At 37.4% G+C, this 21,313-nt stretch overlaps 1 protein-coding gene across 8 annotated transcripts in view; it reads left to right on the top strand.

Moving 5' to 3' along the window:
• Window positions 1–1,210: 1,210 nt before the first annotated feature.
• The window catches only part of ap3b2 (adaptor related protein complex 3 subunit beta 2), a 45,786-nt gene continuing 25,683 nt past the window's right edge, over window positions 1,211–21,313 (top strand). For 3 of the 8 annotated variants that reach the window (XM_039669543.2, XM_089127455.1, XM_039669544.2), the window contains exons 1-4: window positions 1,212–1,369; window positions 15,615–15,690; window positions 20,904–20,978; window positions 21,172–21,267. In XM_039669543.2, the coding sequence (XP_039525477.2) occupies window positions 1,263–1,369; window positions 15,615–15,690; window positions 20,904–20,978; window positions 21,172–21,267 (354 nt within the window). In that variant the 5' untranslated portion in view covers window positions 1,212–1,262. Of the gene's footprint in view, window positions 1,370–2,445; window positions 2,465–7,776; window positions 8,123–15,614; window positions 15,691–20,903; window positions 20,979–21,171; window positions 21,268–21,313 lie in introns of those variants that run through there. The other 5 variants (XM_039669540.2, XM_089127453.1, XM_089127454.1 and 2 more) reach the window with 4 other exon arrangements.

Genomic DNA, 21,313 nt, shown 5'->3' on the forward strand with positions numbered 1-21,313 from the left:
ATGAGGGCATATGAACAAAAAAGATTGAATGTGCGCAGATAAATAATTTATAATAAAACTAACCATAAAAGTATAAGAACTGTCCATTTTGATTTCATGGAGATTTTAAGCAGATGTATTGTGTATTCTCCTGAATCCAAGAAAATATTGTGTGTTCCCTCTCACTATATCTGACAGAAGAAAGATTTATATATATATATATATATATATATATATATATATATATAAATCTGTTTTTGGATGACTACAGCTGGCTACTTTCAGTTCTCATTAGAGCATCAAAGTAGGCCTATATTAAAACTTGAAAGAAATATCAGAAAAGACTCGCTTTACAGTAATTTATTTGATGAATGACCAGAAAAAAGTTTTCTGTTGATTCAGACAGGCTGATGATCTTTTGACCACGTTTTGACCTTTTTGTTTTCTTCAAACGTCCAACAGGACAGACTCTCCCTACAATTATTTTCTATTGGTCTGTTTCTATGACGGTCTTTGTAGAATGATGTCATGCTACTATTTTCAGTCTTTGTCTCTTCATTACATATTGGTCAAATTTGTCCCCAACAGTGCAAATATATTGTGTATAAATATAATTTGATGGAGCGCTGCCGCCACCTGGTGGTTAGAAAACAAACCTTAAAACATAAATCAAATCACACCGACACTAAACATTCTGGTTGGTCAAACTTAAAAAAGTAAGTTATCTGGTTGCCTTAAAATTTTAGGTTCATGGAAATTTAAGAGTTTGAGTTAATACAAGGAAATTGATTTGATATATATAAACTCAAAGTATTTTGTTACCAGATTAATGATCTAATTTATTTTGACTAAATAAAAGAGAAAAACACTATTAGTATTTTTATGTTGTTTCAATGTCAGTCATCATTAAATCTTTCTCAAAATGCAGTTGTTATTCTCTTTTGGTTTGTATGTGTTTATACATTTAGGATACCTGAGGACATAAAATAAGATTAAATAAAGTATTTTAATTATTTAGTTCAAAAGTGATTCCTCAATAAATCTTTCTCACACAAAAAATAAGATTCTATAGCTAGATAAAATATTTTTCTGTCGTTTGTAAATCAAATCAAACCAAATAAATGCTTTCATCGCAACTGGGGGGCTGTTATGAGCAGGGACGAGCATAGAGGTGCTCGCCCACGCATGCGCGCGCCCCCGGCCCTGTCCGCTTCAGCAGCACCGCGTAAAGGGTCACGTGACTCAGTTTCGCTCCCCGCCGCTCCGTATCATCAGCAGCAGAGATGTCCGCGAGCTCCGCGTTCAGCGATGAGAAAGGAGGCTCCTCCGGCGAGCCCGAGTACGGACACGACCCGGCCAGCGGGGGCATCTTCTCCTCCGACTACAAGAGGTGAGACACACCGACTGTGCGCGCGGGGAACGCTCGCCACCGGGAGCGGCCCACCGAAGCGTTTAACGTACAGAAAATCTCAGACAGGGCGAGGTGCGCATGCGCGGATGAACGAATGAATCCTGTGGAAAAACAAAGAGATGATAAACACGATTAAGTGTGAGATGAATTCGCGTGAACGGAGTGTGTATGTGTGTGTGTATGTGTATGTTATTCGTGGGTTTGTGTTTCAGCACCGGTCTGTGGACAGCGCTCAGGTCCCATATGATGACTACTGTGCTGCTTCACACTTCAGTGTGCCTGTATTAGTCGTTTTTTTGTTGAATTGATTGCTTTTTGTATTTAATATTTGTATGGCTACGGTTTGTCGTTGTTTTTACAGTTTAAATATAGCCCTGTGATCCTCATTCTCTCGCTATCCTTCAGGTTTAGCCTTGCTAGCATCGTTCTCTAGTCTAGCACAGCTCTTCGTCTACATCTGTTTCTGTTGGGATTTACCACGTTTACCCATGGTTAGAATTTCCATAAACACAGAGCGTTTTTTTCTGGGAACGTTCTCTGTTAGTTTGTTTTTTTGTTTTAACAAAAAAGTAACATTACCCCACATTGCGCAGATTTTATTTTTTCACATGACCTTTTTAGCTTTCCAGTCACTGTGGCTAGTGGTTTTCCAAAGGTACTAGCCACTTAGCATTTTCGCTGGCCACAATTTCGAAATCGATAATACCATAGGGAAAAACTGCCATACAGATATTTTTAATTTTATCTCATAATTTTGCAGCATGTTTTAGGCTGCTGTCACTTTAAGACCTGACACACGGATCCATTACACTGTTACACATGTGTTTGCTTTCTCTGTCGTCAAGACCGCCATTTTGGCATTATTTTGTGTGTGTATTGGACTGTTTAAGTGCAATAAGCAGCGAAAACGAACCCAATTTAGTGCTGAGAGACGGCTTTATGTGCCACACTTTGGGTGTGAGCACAAAATCTGTGGGAACGAGTGCGCAATACGTGCAATCTCGCGCTGAAATTCAAGCCCTGCAACAGCAAGAATATTCATCCGGAACAAATGAAATGAGTGAGTGAGAAGAGGTGGGTTTCGGAGAGATGAGCGAGAGAGCAGCTGGTATCCTATCTATTCTGTGGGAAATGAGTATTGGGAGCGTTTCAGACATTTCGGTATTGATAGTATCGAAAAATCTATTTTTTTGACAACACTTAAAGGCTATGTATAAATTTCAACCCGCATTTGGAGGCTTGGTGGTTGTTAATGTCAAGCAGAACATTCTCTAATGCTTTATTCAAGTTTTACAAGCATAAACTGACATTCCCAGAACATTCTGGGAAACAAAAATGTTCACTGAGATAACTCAGAGTAGTTTTTGTCCATGTTTCCACACTAATAATGTGTGATAATACCCTGTTTATTCATTCTTTACCTGTAGCACCACAATTGGAAGCACAAAATTACAAATGTGAAACTGTTGTTTAAATCTGGTGAACTATTTAAAGGGGTAGTTCACTTTGAAAATAATGTTTGATATGTTTTAGCATAACTCAAGGGCATCCAAGATGTAGGTGTCTTTGTTTCCGCAGTATTTTCAATTTTGATATTTTTAGGTCAAACCGTTCTTGTGTGTCAGTCATATAATGGAGGTCTATGGTCACCACCTCAAAGAGCATTCACAGAGAAGTCCAAATTAAACATGATTTAATGACTCGTAAATGTAAGTACACATTGATGGCCCAAGACACGGTTACAAGAGGTAAAAACGATATAAATACTGTTCGCATTCTTCCACAAACTGCTTGTTTCGTGTCTTAGGCCATCAATGTGTATTTACATTTATGAGTCATTAAATCATGTTTAATTTGGACCCTGTGGATGCTCTTTGAGGTGGTGACCATAGACCTCCATTATATGACAGACAAGAACGGTTTGACCTAAAAATATCAAAATTGAAACTACTGTGGAAACAAAGACGCCTACATCTTGGATGCCCTTGAGGTAAGCTAAAACATATCAAAAATTAATTTCAAAGTGAACTACCCCTTTAACTGAGATTGATAATGTGCGGAAGATCAAGGCTCTGGTCTGTTTCAGCTGAGGCCATGTGACAGGCTCTTCCTGTAGCTGATGGTTTCAGTGATTGTTTGCAGCTTGAAATGTCTGTTTTATTGTTTATCCAGTGTGTTTTTGATGCTTGGATCCAGTGTTGTTATCATTAACTAACACTAAAATGAAAACCATTAAAAATATTTTTTTCGGTAATGAAAATAAAGCTGAAATAAAAATGAATTACTACAGTTGAAACTAAAACTGAAATAAAAAAAAACGTAAAAAGGACAAAATTACTAAAATGTATAGTAAAATTAAAATAAAAAATGAAAATGTACAAATATTATAGAATATGAAGAATGCTAAAATAACACTGTTTAGTTCATGTCATTCCTCTCTCAGACAGTAGAGGGAAGCAGACGCACACATTTTCACTTCATTACTTTTATGGCAGTATGTTTGAGTTCATTTGAATATATAGATAAATCACATGTCAACAAACCTAACTTTACTAATGCTTTACTCCTCATAGTGCTTAAAATAATGTGTGTGAAATGACGTTCAAATTATATCTTTTCTTTTTTATATATTATCCACTGATCGGTGAGTTTTTAATGTTAAGTCCACAAAGGCTGCGTTTATAATCAAAATGATCTAACATGTATCTGATCCGTTAACAGTGCTATTGTGAAAGATTATTTCAATTTTAAGTACAATTTAAAATAACTGTTTTCTATTTGAATATCTTTTAAAATGTAATTTATTCCTGTTAAAGCTGAATTTTCATCATCATTACGCAGTCTTCAGTGTCACATGATCCTCCAGAATCAGAAATCACTCTAATATGATGATTTGCTGCTTAAGAAACATTTCTGATCATCATCATTGTTGAAAACAGTTGTGCTGCATCATATTTTATAACTTTCAGGATTCAGGATGAGAAAGCATTTATTTGAAATAGAAAGCTTTTGTAACATTATGAATGTATTTTTTTATCATTGTAATGCATCTAATCAGAATAAAAGTATTCATTTAAAAAAAAAAATACTGACCCCAAACTAGAGAAATAGTGAAGTAAAATGTTGGTGCACACACAGCACTGATTCCACCAGGGGGCGCTATAACACCACATTGTGTGTCTGAGAAAGAAGATATAGAACAGCAGGATGAGTTTTTACTTTCTGTTTTTAGTCGTATATTGTTAATTCAGCAGTGCATGTTATTATAAATAGAAATCGTTTATCAGTATACCGGTAATCATTTTCTTCACTTCTCAAACCTGTTCTGATGATGTCATCAAGGCCATAATACTAGTATTAAAGGAGTAGTTCACTTTAAAAAAAAACTTTTGCTGATAATTTGCTCACCCCCATGTAATCCAAGATGTCCACGTCTTTCTTCCTTAAACGAAATTAAGGCTTTTGATGAAAACATTCCAGGATTTTCTTTATATAATGGACTTCAATGGGAACCAAACGGTTCAAGGTCCAAATGAGAGTTTCAGTGCAGCTTCAAAGGGCTTTAAACAACACCAGACGATGAATAAGGGTCTTATCTAGGACCCTTCGATTCATGAGTCGAAAAAAAGATTTGTTCATTTTGATGAGTAGTAGTCACGAACGCTCATTTCAGAACAGAGCAAGGCGACCATTTGTGCTTATAAAACTTGATCGTTTCGCTAGATAAGACCCTGGTGTCGTTTAAAGCCCTTTGAAGCTGCAATAAAACTCTCATTTGGACCTTGAACCGTTTGGTTCCCAATGAAGTCCATTATATGGAGAAAATCCTGGAATGTTTTCATCAAAAACCATTTCTTTTCGACTGAAGAAAGAATGACATGAACATCTTGGATGACATGGGGGTGAGCAAATTATCAGCAAAAGTTTTTTTAAAAGTGAACTACTCCTTTAACCAATAGTTGAACAGCATTTTATCACATTTTACACTCCCCATGGCCATAAAATGTACTGTGAATGCGTTTCAAGCCGTCTTCATTGCGAATGAGCCATAAACGTGACAGAGGCTGACATATATTTTTCTCTCTGCATAATCATCACTTTCTAATTTCTGATCTGCTGTCGCAGATTCGCCCGTGTGTGTTTGTGTGTGTGTGTGTGTGTGTGTGTGTGTGTAATGGCAGTTCGACTGGTTCCACGGTAAACACGAGTGATCCTCATATGCTGTTGCCTTGGCAACACGCCCCTCTGATCTGCTACTGTACAGTTCTCTGTCTCTGCTGCGTTAACAGCTGAATTAACAGAGAAGCAGAGACGCTAATCTATAGGGAATCACGCTCAAATATTCATGAGATTGCTGTGTGCGAGTTTAGAGAGATTTTGGGTTTCTGATGCCGGAGAATGTCTCTTTAGAGGTCAGTGGATTTTAGCACTGCAGTGTGAATTCTGCGTGTGACTGTGAATTCGGCTCTTGCCTTCTCCATGTTTTTCAGGGCTCAGAAACGCCACGTGAATCAAACTGTATTGGACGGTATGACAGTGAATCGATTTGATCAAACTGTATCAGACAGAATGAAAGTGATTTGATCTGATTCAGACTGATTCACATGAATCAAACTGTACAGAATGACAGTGAATTGATTTGATCAAACTGTATCAGACAGAAGGAAAGTGATTTGATCTGATTCAACTGAATCAAACTGTACAGAATGACAGTGAATCGATTTGATCAAACTGTATCAGACAGAATGAAAGTGATTTGATCTGATTCAGACTGATTCACATGAATCAAACTGTACAGAATGACAGTGAATCGATTTGATCAAACTGTATCAGACAGAATGAAAGTGATTTGGTCTGATTCAGACTGATTCACATGAATCAAACTGTACAGAATGACAGTGAATTGATTTGATCAAACTGTATCAGACAGAAGGAAAGTGATTTGATCTGATTCAACTGAATCAAACTGTACAGAATGACAGTGAATCGATTTGATCAAACTGTATCAGACAGAATGAAAGTGATTCGACCTGATTCAGACTGATTCAAATGAATCAAACTGTACAAAATGACAGTGAATCGATTTGGTCAAACTGTATCGGATAAAATGAAACTGAATATAATTAAATTAGATGGATTCAAATTACTCAAACTGCACTGAGCAGAATGAAAGTGAATAATTCTTTATCAGACAGAATGAAACCAAACTGAATCGGGCAGAATACAACAAAATCTGACTGAATTTTTAATTGAATTAACTGTATCAGACAGAATGTCAGTGAATCAAACTGAATCATTTGAATTGAACTGAACTGGACAGAATGAAACTCTTTACTGTAATAAATGAATTTCAGTGAATGCAACTGAGTCATACTGATTCAAATGAATCAAACTGTAACATACAGAAGGAACATGAATAAAATAAGCAAATCAGTCTGATTTAGTTTAATTCAGTATGGTTTAGTTTCATGAACTCAGTTAGATTATGTTTTAAACCTATTTGTGCTAGACAGACGCTATGTTTGATATGCAGTTCTAGCATACTGCTAACTATCTCCTGCGAAGAAAATACAGACTTCATAGTGTAAAAAAATAGTAAGTGAAAAGGTATCACATTATGCACCTGTAAATAATAGTATCCGATATTGTTGTCACATCATTTTGTGCTGGTTTTACATCAAGTAGCATCCAGTTGAATTATTTGCCGCAAAACGTGTTATTTACAATTTTGTGTAAAAAAAAAAGTTAACCGTTGTCAAATGGATCAAATAATGAGTCAAAAAAACTAAAATGTGAAGGCTATAGTGTCACGCTCAAGACAACATGAATGTCTATATGTGTGAATGTCTGCACTGATGGTTCATTTAGCATTCAAAGCAAATAATAATACAGTGGTTGTGCGTTTCAACATCCCAAGGAGGGGGTTTTCCTGTGAAAAGCCTTTCTCAGAGCAGCGTTTCTAGCTGAGTCATATCACAGGGAGAGGCAGTCGGCCGTTGCAGAAAATACGACGGAAAAGAGGACGAGGGACAGAAAAATGTGCCAGAGAGCTGGGAAAGAGCGATGGTGTGAATGAAAGGAGAGAGAGAGGGGTGGGGGAGGGGTTATGTGTTAGTGGGCGGGGTTTAGCTCTGCTCAACCATCAGAGCAGTGTGTGCAACATCAGTCGGCTCTGAGCAGGATGAGAACAGCTTTTACTGTCGCCTCCCTTCTCGTCTCCTCACGCGAAAGACGAAAGACGCAGGGCGCTTTCAAGCCTCCACATCTGCTTGATGGACACAGCTGAAGACCAGACCTGAGGATTGTTACGTGCTTGTACTGGGGAGCTTTTCAGTCTACTGTTGCTTTAGAGACTGAATCTACAGGTGTGTGTGTGTGTGTGTGTGAGAGAGGACTTGACTCCTCAAGAATCATCTACAGGTGCCTCAGAGGATCTAAACAGGTGCAAAAGTAGTTTTCAGACCACACGTTGAGGATGACCACCATGCAGAAGTTGCTCCAGCTGCCGGTGAACGCGGTGAACATGGTGAAGAACGCGCAGGGGGTCGGTCAGGGTGAGGAGGAGGCTCTCAGTCCGGTGATGACGCCCGACGGCGGGCCGCAGAACTGGTACAACGCCGTCCAGCCCGAAGAGCTCCGGCACCTGAAATTCGGGGGTGCAGGGGGAGAGTGGTCTGAGGAGAGACCTGTGCAGGAGGAGGGGCTCACCAGCGTTCAGACGCAACCCTTACGGTACGATGACACACGCGTGACGTGATGAACAGCGGTGTGAGCGCTTCATTTAAGACACTTTATCTCTTGTGATTTTGGACGCAAAAGTTTATGTCAGGGCAAGATGCACATTTGTTTCAAATTTCAATTTAAAATTGAGAATAAATTTGTAAAATTAGTGTAGCTCTTATAATTTGGTCTTGGAAGAATTTGCTGACAAATTTCTACTGTATGCATATAAATTTTAGCTACAAAATTAGTTTTTCAAAAATTAAAATATATGCATTTTTTGTATTTAATATATTTAAATTTTTGAAAATAGTCATAATAAAAAATGCTGTAGAATTTAATCAGAAATGTGTAGTAAATTTCAGAAATTATTTAAATTGAAACAGCAAGTGACATGTTGAATTAAACATAAAATAATTGGAAAGACAGAAATAGTATTTTCTTGTTAAAGATACACTAACAATCTTTGTTTTATTTACAATTATTTTTTTTTTACATTTAGTGTAATAACAACTCATACCTAGAAATAAAATTATAAAATTGGTTTTTATATATGTATATATATATATATATATATATATATATATATATATATATTAGGGCTGGGCAACAATTAATCGCGATTAAACGTGTCCAAAATAAAAGTTTGTGTTTACGTAAAATATGTATGTGTAGTGTGTATAATTATTTTGTATATATGAAGTGAATATATAAAAAAATCACACATGCATGTATATATTTAAAAAATATTTGCATGTAAATACTGTATATATATATATATATATATATATATATATATATACATAATTTAAATTTTTTATACATAACATTTTTCTTAAATATATAAATGCATGTGTGTGATTTTTTTTATATATACAAAATAATTATACACAGTACACTCACATATATTATGTAAACACAAACTTTTATTTTGGATGCGTTTAATCGCGATTAATCGTTGCACAGCCCTAATATATATATATATATATATCACTTGGGTTTGGAAGATATTCTATGATAAACAGTATACATTACATATAATTAATTACACAAGTAAATCATTAAAATTGTAAGTATATATCATATCATATCTCTTCTGAAACTTGCTGTCTCTGAGAAACAATTAGTGATTTTCTTCCCTACTGGATCTTCTCTGCTTGTAGTTATACTTCTTGAGCAGAGGGTTTGTTGTTTAGCTACAGTAACACCCGAGTCGAAGACTGTTCATCGAGGTCCAGAACTGTTGGCAGAGACTCGAGTATTATCAAAGATTGTGTTCGGATATGATGTATGTGCTCTTCAACAGGCCGTAAGAGATAGAGAAACCCTGTGGAGTGTTGAATTATGAATAACTTTAATAATATGGAGCTCAAAGTGTCTCATGCATGAAGAAGGAGATGAGATATAGATTGCAAATCAGATTCTCTGCAGGGATCTTATATATTTCATTATGTATGGTCATTACATTTAGCTAAAAATGGCTTTACATTTACATTAGTTAAATGTTCATCTCATATAAAAGGCAGATGTGAATGGCGGGACAATGCATTTTAGTGCTTTGTGCTGTTGAACATGTTGAACATGTTCTTCATGGTGTTGTTGCTGTGCTTTAGGAGATGCTCGAGTTTCCTTCAAGTGTCTGCACACTAAACCAGATGTTTTATTATTCACATAGTAACTTTAAACATCAACAGGTTTGAGTTCATTCATTTTTTTAATTATCCTAACTATCCTAAAATGTTAACTTCAGGCATCATGACGTATATATATATATATATATATATATATATATATATATGAATAGTTCAGATGCAAAAGCCTCTAAGTGCCATTTGAAAATTTCTTCTAGAATGATAATTTTTATTAAGTTTGTATACTTAAGTTCAGTAGTTTCACTTAAATGGCAATGAAGATTACCTATGAATTGTCATTTAAGTGAAATTATACTGAACTTAAATATCCAAGCTTATATATATATATATATATATATATATATATATATACATATAAATTTTAATTCAAGTTTGTTTGTTTGTATAGAACTTTTTGCAATACATAGGCTATAGTTTCAAAGCAGTTTTACAGTGCTTTAATATTATAACATTTAAAAATGGACATTTTGAAAATCAGTTTATTTAACAGCAAATACCTTATATTAGCTATGCAAGCTTTATGCATTTTGTAAAACATATATATATATATATATATATATATATATATATATATATTACATTTTTTAATGTAAATAGTTTGCATATGTGTGTTTTCAATTAATTTATAAAAAAAAAATGTATTTCTCTTTTAAAGGTTAGAGTGTGTTTTGGGCTTGCCAGTTTTCCATTGTTGTAGATATAGTCAGCATCAGATCTATCGTCAGGACTAATTAATTTGCTAAAAGCTTGAGTATGTAAATCAAAGCATTGGAGCTCCGGCACTGCAGGTCAGGAGGGAAAGTGATGACAGGTTTGCATTCCCTCTGCATGCACCAGTTCATACTGTGAGACTTCCCGTGGCTCTCCTGTGATGTATGACACTGTTTATACACTATTTATTATCCAAAATGAAATACAATGCATTCAGGGCTCTGGAATATGACATGATAATCTGGTGTAATGTTGAGATGATGCACTATTTGATTGTAGCATGTCTGCTGAATCACCAAGCCCATGTTCATCCTCTTACATCGCTCTGATCACGACCCACCGTGTGTGTGTGTGTGTATATGTGTGTGTGAGGGAACCGAAGCTGACAGAGTGCATCCACACAAACACATACACACACACACACACACACTGATGCGTGGAAGGAAATACCACCCACGCCTTCAAACACACACACACACACACACACGATAAACTCTAATATTTGACATTGTGTACACGGTGGTGTGAATCTCTGCAGACCCCTTCCAGCTAATGAAAGCCACCGAGGGAATCTTTATTCAAGAAACACAGCGATATATAGTTGTGTTGGGTGGGAGACTCTGGCATAAAATCTATTCGCTGGAGTTTATTGCTCTCTTTGTTGCTGTGGAAACCAGAGAGCGGGACCTGGGTGTGTTGTGAGATATCATAGTCGTTTAATTCCAACGACGGTGGCGGGATAGACACCCGGGGAATGTTTTTAATTAGCGGATTGTGCTATCTCGGCCAGCTCGTAATGTTTTCATGCCACAGCTTTAGAGGGAACACGCTCGCTCTGATTGGTTCGTTCAGAAACTGCGGTGACATGATTAGGCGTGTCATATAGTGTTTTTTTCATTCATCAAGGTTCGGATCTATGATGACATCCAGTGTTGCATCTCTGTGGATATTGATAATGTTTGGCAGTTACTTTGTAAATCATAGTAGGCTACTACATGAGCTTGTAACCAATTTGGAATTTGACTGAAGGCTATATACATTTCTGTTCATTATGCTATAGTCTAACCAAGGCTGCATGTTTTTGATCACAAATACAGTAAAAATTGTAATATTGTGAAATATTCAGAGAATTAGAAAGTGCAAAAGAACAGCATTTATTTAAAATCTTTTGTAACATTATGTTTTACTGCCACTTTTGATGAATTTAATGCATACTAAATAAAAGTATTAATTAATTTCTTTAAATGAAATAATACCTACTTAAAGGAGTTGTTCACTTTTGAAAAAACTTTTGCTGATAATTTACTCACCCCCATGTCATTCAAGATGTCCAAGTCTTTCTTTCTTCAGTCGAAAAGAAATTAAGGTTTTTGATGAAAACATTCCAGCATTTTTCTCCATATAATGGACTTCAATGTCAACCAAACGGTTCAAGGTCCAAAAGAGAGTTTCAGTGCAAACTGCAAACTGTTCAAAGGGCTTTAAACGATTCCAGATGATGAATAAGGGTCTTATCAAGCGAAACGATCGCTCATTCAAAAAAAAAAAAACATAACAAAGTTTAAGTTTTATAAGCTCAAATGCTCGACTTGCTCTGTACTGCGATGCACGTTTGTGACTCTCCTGTTTATCAAAATGAACAAATCTTTTTCCGAGTCAATTGGTTCGTTTCGTTCGTTGATTGAACCAAATGACTCGGAAAAAGATTCATTCATTTTGATGAACGAGTTCGAACAGGAGAGTCATGAATGCGCATCACAGAACAGAACAAGGCGACCATTTGAGCTTATAAAACTTAAACTTTGTTTTTTTGTTTTTTTATATGAGCGAACGTTTCGCTAGAATCAGCCTATAGGCTGCCTAAAGGATTGAAACTTGACGGCCCAGAAAGTCAATGAAGAAAATGTTTAAATATTTCATGTGACAACAGTGGCTCAACTATAAGTTTATCAAGCGACGAGAATACTTTTTGTGCGAAAAACAAACAAAAATAACGAGTTTATTCAACTACTCCATTTCTTCCTTCTGGGTCTGAGACGAGAGTTCAAGAGATTTCCACGACGCATGCGCGAGAACTACGTTATTTTTCTACTACTTCTTGTTCAGTTCTCGCGCATGCGTCGTGGAAATCTCTTGAAGTCTCGTCTCAGGCCCAGGAGGAAGAAAAGGAATAGTCGAATAAAGTCGTTATTTTTGTTTTATTTCCGCACAAAAAGTATTCTCGTCGCTTGATAAACTTATCGTTGAGCCACTGTCACATGGAATATTTAAACATTTTCTTCATTGACTTTCTGGACCGTCAAGTTTCAATCCCTTAGGAGCCATGTGTAGCAGTGATCCAGCTCTCAAATTTAATCAAAAATGTCTTCATTTGTGTTTCGAAGACGAACGAAGGTCTTACGAGGTTGGTACAGCATGGGGGTGAGTAATTAATGACTTAATTTTCATTTTTGGGTGAACTAACCCTTTAAAAACACATGCTTCGTGATGCAGCACTGGCCCGATTGAGCAGCTGACAATTGCGTCAATGTTTACGCTGGCCACGGGGAATCAGGCAGTCCTCATTTTTAAATCTGACAGATATCGGTATGTTTATGAATTTTATGATCATCAAGAATCATCATTATCACAGAAAAAGCATCATTTATTAAAAGCACATACAGCTCTCTTTGAATATGAACATAGTTGAGCCAAGACTTCACATATAACTGGATTTGATGTGTTCATTCATTTGGTTTGTGAGTGAATGTGCCTATATGTGTGAACAGATGTCCATCTGTTGATTTAAACCCAGCCAGTGTGATTAAGAGAGAGAGAGAGAGAGAGAGACAGAGAGAGAGAGAGAGAGAGAGAGAGAGAGAGAGAGAGAGACTCGTTCATCTCAGGTCTCCCAGAACTGATCTCTGGACACCCAAGTGTAAATGAGTTTAAATCAGAGTGAAAGACAAAAAAGTCAAGCCAACTTTTTGTCTTAAAGTAACACCAAGTAACTTTTCCTCTGTGGTCGCCCTACAGGTTGGAAGCGGAATTGTCTATTACCGCTGTTGTAAATAATTTATCCTACCTCAGCCTTCTGTCGCACGCACGCTCACTCGTTGTTTATCCAGCACCGGCTTTGGAATGAACAATGTCCACAGACAAGATATAGTATGTTGCATGATTTCATCAAACTATGATGTATTGCAACATCACAAACGATGAAAAACAAAATAATGACTATTGTAACGCTTGACGTAAAGCAAGTCAAACCCGATCTGGCAATCTTACATAGTGTGATTATAGCAGATATAGGAGGCATAAGTGCCTTTCACGCTGTTACGGCTTGATAAACCACTGAAACGATTTTGGAAACATTATTTCAAGGTAAAAAATCTTACTAGTGTTGCTTTAAGGTGATTGCTAACATCATGATGGGGTTGCTATAGTAACATGTATCTATGGAGAGGGGTTATGGTCTTATACTTCCTGCGCACGGGATGTCAGACGGACTCTCTATTGTTGGATTGACGAGTCGGCTGATCCAGGAACGGATGTGGGTATTAATGTCACCGCTAAACTTTGGCCAATCAGAATGAGTTTGGCTCATCATGTGACTGATGTGTAACTACTTAATTAAGTGATCTTTTCTGACCCCTCTTGACTCATTTGTGGTATAAATAGAGGATCTCTTACATTTCGTTACACGAAGAGAGTGTTCAATATTTATATCTTTGCTCATTTGAGTTAATATTAATAGGTATTCCCAGACATCTGGAAGATGATCTGCTTTATTAATTATTGTGGCACTGGGTTAATTTGGAGACACAGTCATCTACTAAAGAGAACATGAATTCACTTTATGAACAAATAATTAAATCCATGTTTAATCTTTAAGGTTTCCTTTTCTGTGTTGATGTATTTTTTTGTGATCCCTTTTTGTAAATAGCTCTAGTAGCTTTTATTTTAAGCCACAGCCTGGCAAAATCACACTTGATTGCTTGTACTATGGGTAAAAACAAGGGAGATACTTTCAAAGTGAATAAATCTGAGAGAAAAATAAGCTATTGGTACAAACAAAGTCACATCATCAAACCAGAATTTGCTAATTGCTAATGCTAGCAGACAGTACTTGTGGGGAAGGGAAGGGATATTCAGTCACATTTCTTGGTCTTAATGACTTATTGTAGCCACAAAAGCAATGAATTAAGCTAAAGTAGCTAATTTTATTATCACCCTGTCACATGAGATATGCTAACAAGGAAACTTTTATTCTGAAATGCTTAAAAGCTTACATTTGTGTTTAGCTTTCTAAATCCTTTTTTATTGCAGGAATTGTTTTTGGCAGTGGTTTTTAAAAACAAACATGGATTATCATTGTAACATATATATTCAAATTTCATATAATCAAATTAAATGAAATAAAAAATTACTTTAATTATTGCAAATGATAAACCTGGGTTAATCTATATTGCAGATCATTTTGAGAGTTTTCTAGCTTGAAAGGATCTTTCTCAGAGGAAATGAATGCTCAGAAGTTGCTCCTTCAAAGAATACTTAATGCAGATCTCATTTATAATGGAGTATCAATTTTTATCAGATGTTTCTCCCGTATTTCTTAGGAAATTAAACATAAACAAGGCAGATGTTGACATGCAGCAAGTGTATTAGTGATATAAAATAAATGTGATGGTATAGCTCAGATCATTCGGTTTTAAAATAAATTTAAAGGTCATTTTTTGACTTCATTTTGAGATCTCTGACTTTTGATGGCAGACTTTGGTAACTTTTGGTATCACAGTTTGAGACTTCAGGATAGCAAAAGCCAAAAATGTACTGCCATTAATTTTGGCATGATCTATTTGAGAAAGAATATCTATTTTATTTGTGGCTACATATGGGTTATTAAAGTCAAATCATGCTGTTGATGGTATTGTGGGTGTGTGTTTGTCTATTCTGGTTCTCCTTTCATGGATGGTGTGATTTCATTTGTTCTGGTTCGTTCTTCTGAACTCGTGAACGTCCGCAGGGCTCTTAAAGAGCAGAAAATATTCTGAATGATTCTTGAGCTCCTCTTATAATGGACACGGAGATTTCAGAGATTTTTAAATGAAAGATAACCAGAACAGTTGATAAAACCTGTGTTTTTTGTTTTCCATCTTTAGACATGATGACCTGAAGGAGATGCTGGACAGTAATAAAGACTCCCTGAAGCTGGAGGCCATGAAACGCATCGTGGCGGTGAGAAAAACACACACACTTCAAAACTTTATTTTACTACTGTTTTTTGCCTTGTTTTCCAATACAAATACCAATACAATTAATTCTGTCAAAAGGTGTTATGTATAAAATTATAAAGCTTGCCAGAAACTAATGTAATCAATTTTACGTAATTTATTTAGGAATGTTAGGATTGTTTATATATATATATATATATATATATATATATTAACATTTTATATATTTTATCATATTTGTTTGTGTTTTTTTAGAGTCTGGAATAGAGGATTGTATAACCTGCACCAGAAATCTTTTCAATAAATTACAATAAATTCAATAAATTTCAATACAAATATCTAAACATTCTTAATCAAGATACATTTATTTGAGATATAAAATCTCAAATCTTATTTTCTAAAAAATGAATCAAAATTAAGAGAGTTTTTGCTTAAAACAAGAAAATATCCTTTGCTTAAAATATCTGTTAATGGGGTGAAAAAAATAAAAAAAAATTCACTTAATCACTTAATTTTATGAAAGTTATTTCTGCCACTGAATATTTGTTTTCTTCTCAATAAAATAAGACTTCTTATCTCACAATTCTGTATTTTCTCTTAGAATTGATTGATATAAAGTCGGAATTGTGAGTTATAAAATCCAAATTGCAAGATATAATTCTGAGAAGTCAGCCTTTTTTCATTAGACTTCATAAATCGCAATTGCAACTTTATATCATATACAATTCTAAGAAAATATATTCTTTTAAAATGTCTCATTCAGTGGCGGAAACTATAGCATCCATATAAAACAGAGCGCCATGTGCTAGGTAAGGTGTCCCACGATGAAATTATATAAATTGAATTATCTCATGCACCAATGTTGTTTGATGCACAGCTGGACTCTGAAATTTGGCATAATTGTCCATAATAATCCCAGCATCCCTTTGGAGACATCAGGTTCAGTTTTTTTAGCTTTAATGATGAACAGAGCAGAACCAAAAAACAGTCCTATACACGGAAAACCTGATTGTTTAGCGTTTCAGGAAGAGATATTTGGATTCATGTCGGTAATTATATGACTGAGTAAATAGACAGAAGGCTGTAATCGTGGGCAGTAAATGCCGCTGTGTGTTTGGTGAAGTCTTGACTCTCGCTCCTTTGTAACTGTTGCATCAGCTCTGGTTCTGTAGCGAAGACGAGGGATTCAGCAGCGCTTTGGAAATGGGACAGAAATGCGTAATGCATTTAATATTCATGAGCGGTTTTAGTGTCTCTCTATTGTGTCGGATTAGATCAGGACTGAAATATTTATCACTCAGAGCTCGGAAGCCACGAACAGCCACCTGATACTGTTTCCATTCACAGAGCATGGCAGCGGCAGCAGGGAGATGATTCCTTCAGGATCGCTCCGAACGTGAATGATTCAACTCAAATTTGACCCTTTTTACTGTGAATGATCCATCAGTTCATGTTTTAAAAAACATGCAAACAAGTGCAACCAGTATCATCATAGAAACAAAATTGCCCTCTTTCTCATAAATAGTGCTTATTAATTGGTGTTTTATTATACTTTCTGTATTGTAGTGGAATGCTATCCTTATTGTATCTGATCTGGTTGCATAAATAAATTAGATTAGGTGAAAGTAATATGTTTATAAAATATAAATGTATTTTTGTATTATTTATATAAGAAATATATATGATTTTCTTTTTTATAAGGAGACTTTTTTTACATTACCGCTCAAAAGTTTGGGTTTAGTATGGCTTTTTTTAAAGGAATTCGTTATTTTGCAAGGACGCATTAAATTCATCAATTTAATAGTCAGTAAAGACATTTATGTTGTAACTGTGACACCTGTTTGGGCTTTGTTTTGCCTTCTGTGTTTGTGCACCATGTGTTTCATTATAATCGGTTTCACCTGTTACCTGTCATCATCCTCATCACACACATCATCACTCACTGTGTGCAGCTGTTGTCACTTAATCTCCTCATTTGTCTGTGTATATAGTCTCCCTAGTTTCAGTTCTCACTTGTCGGTTCTAGTCTACACAGTTTGGTACGCGTCTTGTTCGTAAATAGACGTTAACCAGAGTTAAATTATTTGTTCAAAACAGTTTGAATCCATTCAGCCGATCTTTGGTTCTGGCGGTGCCACTTTTAGCATAGCTTAGCATACACTAAGACCGACAGAAAATGTGAATTAGCAATTTTCTAGGCTGATATGGCTAGGAACTACTCTCATTCCTGCGTAATAATCAAGAAACTTTACTGCCATACCATGAGTGCAGCAGGCGTAATGATATGATACAGCGCCTGAAAATAGTCCCCAGCTCGGAAACTTCCAACGTGACCGGGACTAAGTTTGTATATCAGCGCCTGAAAATAGTCCCCAGCTCGGCAACTTCCAACGTGACCGGGACTAAGTTTGTATATCAGCGCCTGAAAATAGTCCCCAGCTCGGCAACTTCCAACGTGACCGGGACTAAGTTTGTATATCAGCGCCTGAAAATAGTCCCCAGCTCGGCAACTTCCAACGTGACCGGGACTAAGTTTGTATATCACCGCCTGAAAATAGTCCCCAGCTCGGTAACTTCCAACGTGACCGGGACTAAGTTTGTATATCAGCGCCTGAAAATAGTCCCCAGCTCGGTAACTTCCAACGTGACCGGGACTAAGTTTGTATATCAGCGCCTGAAAATAGTCCCCAGCTCGGTAACTTCCAACGTGACCGGGACTAAGTTTGTATATCAGCGCCTGAAAATAGTCCCCAGCTCGGTAACTTCCAACGTGACCGGGACTAAGTTTGTATATCAGCGCCTGAAAATAGTCCCCAGCTCGGCAACTTCCAACGTGACCGGGACTAAGTTTGTATATCAGCGCCTGAAAATAGTCCCCAGCTCGGTAACTTCCAACGTGACCGGGACTAAGTTTGTATATCAGCGCCTGAAAATAGTCCCCAGCTCGGTAACTTTCAACGTGACCGGGACTAAGTTTGTATATCAGCGCCTGAAAATAGTCCCCAGCTCGGTAACTTCCAACGTGACCGGGACTAAGTTTGTGTATCAGCGCCTGAAAATAGTCCCCAGCTCGGTAACTTCCAACGTGACCGGGACTAAGTTTGTATATCAGCGCCTGAAAATAGTCCCCAGCTCGGTAACTTCCAACGTGACCGGGACTAAGTTTATATATCAGCGCCTGAAAATAGTCCCCAGCTCGGTAACTTCCAACGTGACCGGGACTAAGTTTGTATATCAGCGCCTGAAAATAGTCCCCAGCTCGGTAACTTCCAACGTGACCGGGACTAAGTTTGTATATCAGCGCCTGAAAATAGTCCCCAGCTCGGCAACTTCCAACGTGACCGGGACTAAGTTTGTATATCAGCGCCTGAAAATAGTCCCCAGCTCGGCAACTTCCAACGTGACCGGGACTAAGTTTGTATATCAGCGCCTGAAAATAGTCCCCAGCTCGGCAACTTCCAACGTGACCGGGACTAAGTTTGTATATCAGCGCCTGAAAATAGTCCCCTGCTCGGTAACTTCCAACGTGACCGGGACTAAGTTTGTATATCAGCGCCTGAAAATAGTCCCCAGCTCGGTAACTTCCAACGTGACCGGGACTAAGTTTATATATAAGTGCCTGAAAATAGTCCCCAGCTCAGTAACTTCCAACGTGACCGGGACTAAGTTTATATATCAGCGCCTGAAAATAGTCCCCAGCTCGGTAACTTCCAACGTGACCGGGACTAAGTTTGTGTATCAGCGCCTGAAAATAGTCCCCAGCTCGGTAACTTCCAACGTGACCGGGACTAAGTTTGTGTATCAGCGCCTGAAAATAGTCCCCAGCTCGGTAACTTCCAACGTGACCGGGGCTAAGTTTATATATCAGTGCCTGAAAATAGTCCCCAGCTCGGTAACTTCCAACGTGACCGGGACTAAGTTTATATATCAGCGCCTGAAAATAGTCCCCAGCTCGGTAACTTCCAACGTGACCGGGACTAAGTTTATATATCAGTGCCTGAAAATAGTCCCCAGCTCAGTAACTTCCAACGTGACCGGGACTAAGTTTATATATCAGCGCCTGAAAATAGTCCCCAGCTCGGTAACTTCCAACGTGACCGGGACTAAGTTTGTGTATCAGCGCCTGAAAATAGTCCCCAGCTCGGTAACTTCCAACGTGACCGGGACTAAGTTTGTGTATCAGCGCCTGAAAATAGTCCCAAGCTCGGTAACCTCCAACGTGACCGGGACTAAGTTTGTGTATCAGCGCCTGAAAATAGTCCCCAGCTCGGTAACTTCCAACGTGACCGGGACTAAGTTTGTATATCAGCGCCTGAAAATAATCCCCAGCTCTGTAACTTTCAACGTGACCGGGACTAAGTTTGTATATCAGCGCCTGAAAATAATCCCCAGCTCTGTAACTTCCAACGTGACCGGGACTAAGTTTGTATATCAGCGCCTGAAAATAGTCCCCAGCTTTGTAACCTCCAACGTGACCGGGACTAAGTTTGTATATCAGCGCCTGAAAATAGTCCCCAGCTTGGCAACTTCCAACGGGACCGGGACTAAGTTTGTGTATCAGCGCCTGAAAATAGTCCCCAGCTCGGCAGCTTCCAACGGGACCGGGACTAAGTTTGTGTAGTCATTCATTACGCCTGCTGCACTCATGGTACGGCAATAAAGTTTCTTGATTATTACGCAGAAATGAGAGTTTAGTTCCTAGCCGTATCAGCCTAGAAAATCACAACTTTACATTTTCCGTCGATCTTAGTGCACAATGTGTCTACAGAAGAGTCAAATTTTAAATAGGAAAATATCGAAACTCTTTGGTCATTTTTTTTTTTTTGGAGAAATGCTAATGGTCTTGTCCACTTCAATGATCTATGCTAAGCTATGCTAAAAGTGGCACCACCAGAACCAGAGATTGGCTGAATGGATTCAAAACCAGTAAAACTCAACAGTTTAACTCTGGGGGAGTTGTAAAATAGTGGATTATCCCTTTAAAGAAATATTTCACCCAAACATTTGAATTCTTCCATCATTTGTAATATAGACAGAATTTTTCTTTTTTAGGTGAACTGTCCCTTTTTTTTTTTTTTTTTTTTTTTTTTTCCTTTATTTTAACCAGGAACCATTTTAACCTTTAAGTGTCCAAAGGTTTTTTTTAGGTCACAGTATAAGTGAATCAAACCATATCCACATCTAAATATTGCCCTGTTTGTGTGTGCTGTCCCACAGATGATCGCCCGGGGGAAGAATGCGTCCGATCTCTTCCCTGCAGTGGTGAAGAACGTGGCCTGTAAGAACATCGAGGTGAGAGCATCGGATCAGAGCTTACAGGATGTCATCTTTTCTGGGTGTTATTAAACTTTAATCTTGTGTTAATAGGCCATGACAACGTGGTTCTGCTTATGAGTCACTCTGAGCTCAAGTGCTGAGTCACAAAAACGCATGAAACACCACATCAGAGCCCTGTTCACCAGTATATGTGTGTTTTCTCTCTCAGGTGAAGAAGCTGGTGTATGTTTATCTTGTGCGCTACGCTGAAGAACAGCAGGATCTCGCTCTGTTGTCCATTTCCACCTTCCAGAGAGGACTGAAGGTCTTAAAACACACACAAAAACATAATTCAGGGTTTAAAACCCCAT

The sequence above is a fragment of the Pimephales promelas genome, chromosome 25, assembly GCF_988280905.1.
Source record: "Pimephales promelas chromosome 25, fPimPro1.hap1.1, whole genome shotgun sequence".
In the NCBI taxonomy this organism is placed as follows: Eukaryota; Metazoa; Chordata; class Actinopteri; order Cypriniformes; family Leuciscidae; genus Pimephales; species Pimephales promelas.